The following is a 6,135-nucleotide window of genomic DNA, read 5'->3' on the forward strand; positions in this document are numbered from 1 at the left end:
TGTTCTGTGACTTGGTGGGGGCGGGGGAGAGAAAGGGGCCCCTGCCGCTCTGTCGGCCCCCGGGACTGCTCCTTGGTCCCGCTGTCTCCTTCCCTGCCCCCAGGAAGTGCTGTTGAAGCGGGCGGCTGACTTGGCGGAGGCTCTGTACGGAGTGCCCAGCAGTAACCAGGTATGGCGCCTCCTACAGCTTCCCAGCGCCCCTAAACCCGGGCTGCCTGCGTCCGGGCGCCTGCGGCTGCCCCGGCTGTGCCCTGCTCTTGTCTTCACAGGAGCTCCTCCTGAAGCGCGCTGCAGACGTAGCTGAGGCTCTGTACAGCGCCCCCCGTGCGCCTGCGCCGCTCGGGCCCCTGGCCCCCAGCCATCCGCACCCCGCCGTCGTGGGCATCAACGCTTTCAGCAGCCCGTTAGCCGTTGCAGTCGGGGAAGCCACGCCTGGCCCGGAGCCGGGTGCGTCCTGCAGTCCCCGGCGCGCAGATGGCCCCTTCCCTGCAGCGCTGCTCCTCTGATGGTCGCTCTCTCATAGGCTACGCGCGCAGCTGCAGCAGCGCATCTCCGCGAGGGTTCGCGCCCAGCCCGGGCTCACAGCAGAGCAGCTACGGCAGCGGCCTCGGAGCTGGCCTCGGCGGCTACGGGACACCGGGAGTGGCTGGCCTTGGCGTGCCCGGCTCCCCTAGCTTCCTCAATGGCTCCACGGCCACCTCACCCTTCGCCAGTGAGTGCCCTTTACCCATGGAGGGAGGAACTGGGACCCCTGGGAGCAAAGTGGGGCTCAGCCCTGCCTCCTATGAGCCCTCGCGGGGAGGGGCTTCCGACACCAGTACTGTGAGGACCGACACTGGCCTTGCCATTGGAGGCCAGGCCCGCCCTCTGTGTGCAACCTCTCTCTGAAGTTGGGCACCTGCTATTCAACTCAGCCGCTTGGCTTCACATACCAAGCCCGGGGCCTGGGGCAGTTCTTGCACCTTTAACCCTTTTTGCTGACTCTAGTGGTACACATCACTTCTAGCATTCGGCGCCGTCTTGAAACAGTTTTAACTAGGGGACATCCCGCTGAAACCTGGCTGACCGCCACCTTTCCATATTATACCAGACTTTGGGCGGAGGATGGCTCCCCCTGCCGGAAGCCTGAGGGAACTCAGGGCTCCAGAAAAGGGGGCTTCCGCCTGGCCCCACATTCCCCTGTAGCATTGTTCTGATAGGGAGGGGTTGAAGCAAGAAGATACGGCTCCCTGCGATGGAGCCAGGTAGAGCAGCGAATTCTGTGTGGTCAGACAGCTGGATTCAGTGTTTGAGTGTCCCAATCAGGAGCTATGTGACATTCCGCAAGTTATTTACTTGAACGTCAGTTTCTTCTCTGTAAAATGGAATCATTGTCATCCCCTGCCTAGGGTTGTTCTTAGATCTGAATGTGTCACTGGGCACTAATCATCCTCTGTCTGGCTTCCTGAGGTGGGGCAGTTCAAAGCCAAGTGGATGGGCAGCAGGACATTTATGCTTTTACCACTTGCACTGCCCTCAGGTCCCTCTTTCCAACACCAAGTTCCAGAGCAGCCTGTTTTCAGCTCCTTATAGCTTAGTTATTCAGTAGACATTTATAAAGCATCTACTGTGTGCAAAGTATCTCCCTATCAGTTGTAAGAGAGATTGTACCTCAAGTCCTGGGGATGCTGCTGAGCCAGAAGGCTGCCCAAGGAGAAGCTGGCTGTGATTTTTCCTGTGGTTTCCTTGCCTGTCCCCTGTCTTATGTTTGCTACTGCTGAGGATCAAAATAGCTGGTCACCTGCCTAGCCTTCCTTGCCAGTGGCCTGCATCCTGGGTACTGCTCTTTCTGGCTGTGCGTTTGAGTCTGCCATTCTCTTCCCTTCCCAGACTCAATTTCTGGAACCCTAGGTCCCACATTCCAGTGTCCACACAGGCTGTGATGCTCTGGAGCCCCTCCCAAGACCTCTGTCTCTCCTGGCCATTTGCCCAGGCCAGGCTCCACTGCTCTCACTCCCCTTCAGTCCTGGGACAGTACTCTTCACACCTGTCTCTGGGTGCCCCTTGGATTTGAAGCTGGTGGAATCTGAACCACCAACCTCCCTCCCCCGCTATGCACACAGTGCCATCAGCAGTGAAGGAACACATGGCCCCAGTGGGCAGAAGCCAGGCCACCTGGGGTCTCCCTGTTCATCCAGAGGATCAAGAATTCTAGAGCTGCTTATGCCTCACTAACAGCATCAGCTGGGGACACCCTGGACTCACCCAAGGACCAGTCCCATCTGGTACTATTGTTTTGACTAGTGCTTGCTCAGGTCCCCATCTACTCCTCATGTGCCGAACACTTTGTGGTATAACTTCAGGGGCTGTCATCTTCACTGAGTGTGCCAGGACGTGCCTAGAATGGCATCCAGAACTGTCCCAGACAAAGGGTCTGCGGCTATCTGTTTAGGCTGCCCCTTGGTCTTCTACTTTGGCCCCCAGCAGCCCTGGACTGACCCACAACTCCCGGTCATACCCAAGCTACAAAATATGGCTGTGAGTCCCTGGCCTTGAGAGATAGAGTAAATTCGTCTCAAGCCCTCCATGGAGCTCTTGGCCTCATCAGCTGGCAGTGAGCATTGTCCTAAAGGACATGACCTTCTATGGGCTGAGGGTGTTTGGAACAGGGGCAACACTGTATCAATGTGTGTGTGTGTGTGTGTGTGTGTGTGTGTGTGTGTGTGTGGTGGGGGAGGTGCTTTGATGCCAAAGGCAGCTAGCCATCTCAGGCTGTTGGTTTCTTCCAGAAAACCCAGCCCCCACCTCATAGCCAGCTGCTCGCACAACACTGAAATCACAGCCTGACTGATCTTTAGGAAACGCAGGGAATTGGGTTTGGATGAGGATTTGGAAAGAGGGATTCAGAGATGCCCTGGGCAGAAGAGGAGAGGAGACTAGGGGGTGGGAGGGCAGGAGAATCTGAAAATGTGGATCCCTACGCCTTTCTTTAAAACTGATCAGCTGGAAGAGAGTGATACAGGCCCGGGCAGGAGATGACAAAGACCTGTATTAAGCTGGAAGAGAACAGAGTGCCCCGGGGCAAGGGGTGCTTGGTAAGGGGAGCGTGTCTGTGGCAGAAGTTAAAGTGCTCGCTTGCTGTGAGCTCTGATCCTGGACAGAGGCCTTGTAACAGGAGCCTTCATATACCCTCAAGCTTTATCCCTGACACTTGCCCATCTCCACTATGAACCCTGATCTTTGACCTTAACTTTGGTACCTCGGGGCCCATAAATGTTTCTGAGCATCTCAGTGCCAGTGGTTTTCAGCAGGAATTCTAACCTGTTCTGTCTCTTGCTCATCTCTCATCCTCCCAGTATTTGCTTTTGTTGGATGTCCTAGTTTTGCTTTTGTTTTTACCTAGTCTGACTCTGTCACCTTGAGCCCTGAGAAAGGGTCTCCAGAACCTCCCAAAAGGGGAGCGTCGCCCCAGGACCTCGGAGGCTCCCAGCCTGCCTCCAGGTCCTGCCCTGTACTGGTCTCCCCAGGACCCTCACAGCCCCCAGTGAGGCCTGGGCCTGGGGTCAGCAGCCCACGCTGCTCACTCTGGTGCTGTCTCCCTGTTGTGTCTCCCACTGCCTTCCCCGCTGCGCCTGCCCCTCCCCGCCCCGCCCCGGAGTCATGCCCTCTAGCCCCCCGCTGGCCGCTGCCTCCTCCATGTCCCTCCCGGCTGCTGCCCCCACCACCAGCATCTTCTCCTTCTCGCCTGTCAACATGATCTCCGCTGTCAAACAGAGGAGCGCCTTCGCCCCCGTGCTGCGCCCACCCAGCTCCCCACCCCAGGCCTGCCCCAGGGCCCACGGAGAGGGGCTTCCAGGTGAGTGGTCCGTTCTAACCCACCGTGGCCTGGTGGAGCAGCTGGGCTTGAGGGGCCCATGCCATCCATATCCCACCAGAGCCTCAAGCCCATTGACCATTTCTCCCTGGAGGGTACAGAGCAAGGAGCTCCGCAGGGGTCCAAGGGGGTCCACCCGGTCCACGCTTCCCTGGACCTCATAGTTTGGGGTGGTCATCACTCTGGGTGCGATCAACTGGCCACTTGACCAAGGAAAAAGGGACTCGTATTCCAGTTGGAGAAGGTCTGAAAATTATCCCAAGGCCCCATCCCCATCTACTTGAGCCCAGAGCAGAAAGAGTCAATACTCAGAGATTCAGTACTCAGAGCTGGAGGAACCCCATGTGGACTGCATGCTTTTGACCTCTGTGTCCACTAGGAGGTAGCACACACCAGTGTGAGGGACTGGATCACTCTCTGGAAGGAAGGGGACTCGCTTTGGACAAGGTTTAGCCCAGCTTCCCCTCCCCCATTTTACAGATTTAAAAACTGAGATCACATCGCCCCTCCGCATCCCATTTGTGCAATGGTTGTCATTTGCTATTTATCAACTTCCTCCAGCTTAACGAAGTTCTATATACCTGAGTCCTAACTTGTGTATAGCAAGTCCAAAAAACTCATATCCCCTAGAGGAAGATGACTCGTAGGGTGGGCTTGTTAGATAATGCTCTAGGGTGATTTGAAAGGGCAGTCATTTTTTGCCTTGTTTTTCTTAACCTAACGGTGTCTAGAGCTTAAAATGTAAGGGGTGGGGAGGAGAGAGGACCATCCATTTCTCCTGATGTCTCCTGCCAACAAAGAGAACCGTGGGAGGTCGTTAGGCAGGGGCGAGGGGTGATGGAAATAATGAATTTCCTGGAGATATGGGGCGAAGACATGCTGCTGCTTCTGCTGCAGTGGGTATCAGCGCTCCTGGAGGCAGACCTTTTTCTGTCCTGTCCTGGTATGTGGTCATCTGCTTCCTCGCCCTGAGCCAGGCCCTCTGGAGGAGGCTGGCCAGGGAAGAGCAGCCCAGAGCCACCTCTCAAATGCAGAAGCTAGGGCAGCAAAGGTTAGGTGAGGGGCATGCCTCACCCAACTCTCTGCAATGCTGGTTCCAGGCCCGGGCTAGGGGGGCTGACTACCTTCAAGGCGCTTGACAGCTCTGTACTCAGGAAGTGTCACATGCCCTGCATACTGTTCCCAGAGAGGCAGGCAGCTGAGGTCCCCACACTACGCATGGCTTACAGCCTCTCCCCTTGATTACTGCAGACCAGCCTTTTGAGGATTCCGAGAAGTTCCACTCTCCAGCCCGGGGGCTTCAGGGCCTGGCATACTCCTAATTACGGTAGGTATCTGGCTGGCCTTGCCTCCTTCCCGGGCCCTGGGTGGGCTGCCTCTCCAAAAGACCTTAGCAGGGGTGGGGAGCTGGGGGCCAGGCCTCCCTCGCCAGGGCATCTAAACAGCTGTCAGAGCCACGTAGCCCACACAGTGGCCCAAACTGAGCAAGCGAAGTGGCTCCCTCTCCCCTTGCGGCCAGTTTCCTTCAGGACCTTCTCTCCATCTCCCAACCAGGTCTGCAGGTCTGGCCCCTGCTGGCCCAGACTGGAGGTCCCTCCGGAATTCACAGCCACACCCTGGATGGAAACAGACAGATGCAGGGCCAGGGCTGCGGACAGACCTCAACCCCTGGGCCTGAATGGGGAGAGGACTTCCTCCCCATGCTCAAGGCCCTTCCAGCCCCACAGGCTTCTCTCACCCCACTTCCTGGGGGCTGGTCAGAAGCCCCAGCACTGTGCTGATGCTCTTGGCTGGAGAGCATCCCAGGGAGGTGCTGGGATGCAGGACTTCACGCTCTGGGTCGGTTCCTCGAAAAGAGATGGACTTTGTACAGACCTGGGACTTCGGTTGACAGGAGCACGGGAAGGAGACTGTGGGAAAGGACAGCTCAGGGAGAGGTGGCCTGGGAAGGTTCCATTTGTGTCTGGCCCATCTCACTGGCCCAGCATCCCAACTTCTCTCTAGGGCAAGAGAGATGCCCAGCAGCCTCAGGAGGCCTGCCCAGGCTCCCATGGAGCTTCCAACCGCCTCTTGCCCCGTGGCTGCCCCACTCCCATTGCGGCCTGCACACTCATGCTTGCCACATCGTGAATCCCAGTAGGGGCTTCAGGCATGGCAGTGCAGAAGAGGGGGTACCAGGCCCCCTCAATCATGGGTTTTCCTCCCAGTAGATGTCTTATGGACTCTGGCTGGTCCCATAGAACCATGGGATGGGCCCAGCTGCCCCTGGCCTCACACTCTGC

At 57.5% G+C, this 6,135-nt stretch overlaps 1 protein-coding gene across 1 annotated transcript in view; it reads left to right on the plus strand.

Annotated features, from left to right (window-relative positions):
- The window catches only part of EBF4 (EBF family member 4), a 50,818-nt gene extending 44,945 nt beyond the window's left edge, over positions 1 to 5,873 (plus strand). Inside the window, exons 13-18 of the mRNA XM_054573473.1 lie at positions 104 to 169; positions 270 to 447; positions 524 to 712; positions 3,638 to 3,835; positions 5,105 to 5,180; positions 5,408 to 5,873. Coding sequence (XP_054429448.1) covers positions 104 to 169; positions 270 to 447; positions 524 to 712; positions 3,638 to 3,835; positions 5,105 to 5,175 — 702 coding nt within the window. The 3' untranslated portion in view covers positions 5,176 to 5,180; positions 5,408 to 5,873. The remainder of the gene's footprint in view (positions 1 to 103; positions 170 to 269; positions 448 to 523; positions 713 to 3,637; positions 3,836 to 5,104; positions 5,181 to 5,407) is intronic.
- Positions 5,874 to 6,135: the final 262 nt, after the last annotated feature.

This window comes from Pteronotus mesoamericanus, unplaced genomic scaffold, assembly GCF_021234165.1.
Source record: "Pteronotus mesoamericanus isolate MK-2021 breed Mesoamerican mustached bat unplaced genomic scaffold, CSHL_Meso_final contig_25, whole genome shotgun sequence".
NCBI classification, from domain to species: domain Eukaryota; kingdom Metazoa; phylum Chordata; class Mammalia; order Chiroptera; family Mormoopidae; genus Pteronotus; species Pteronotus mesoamericanus.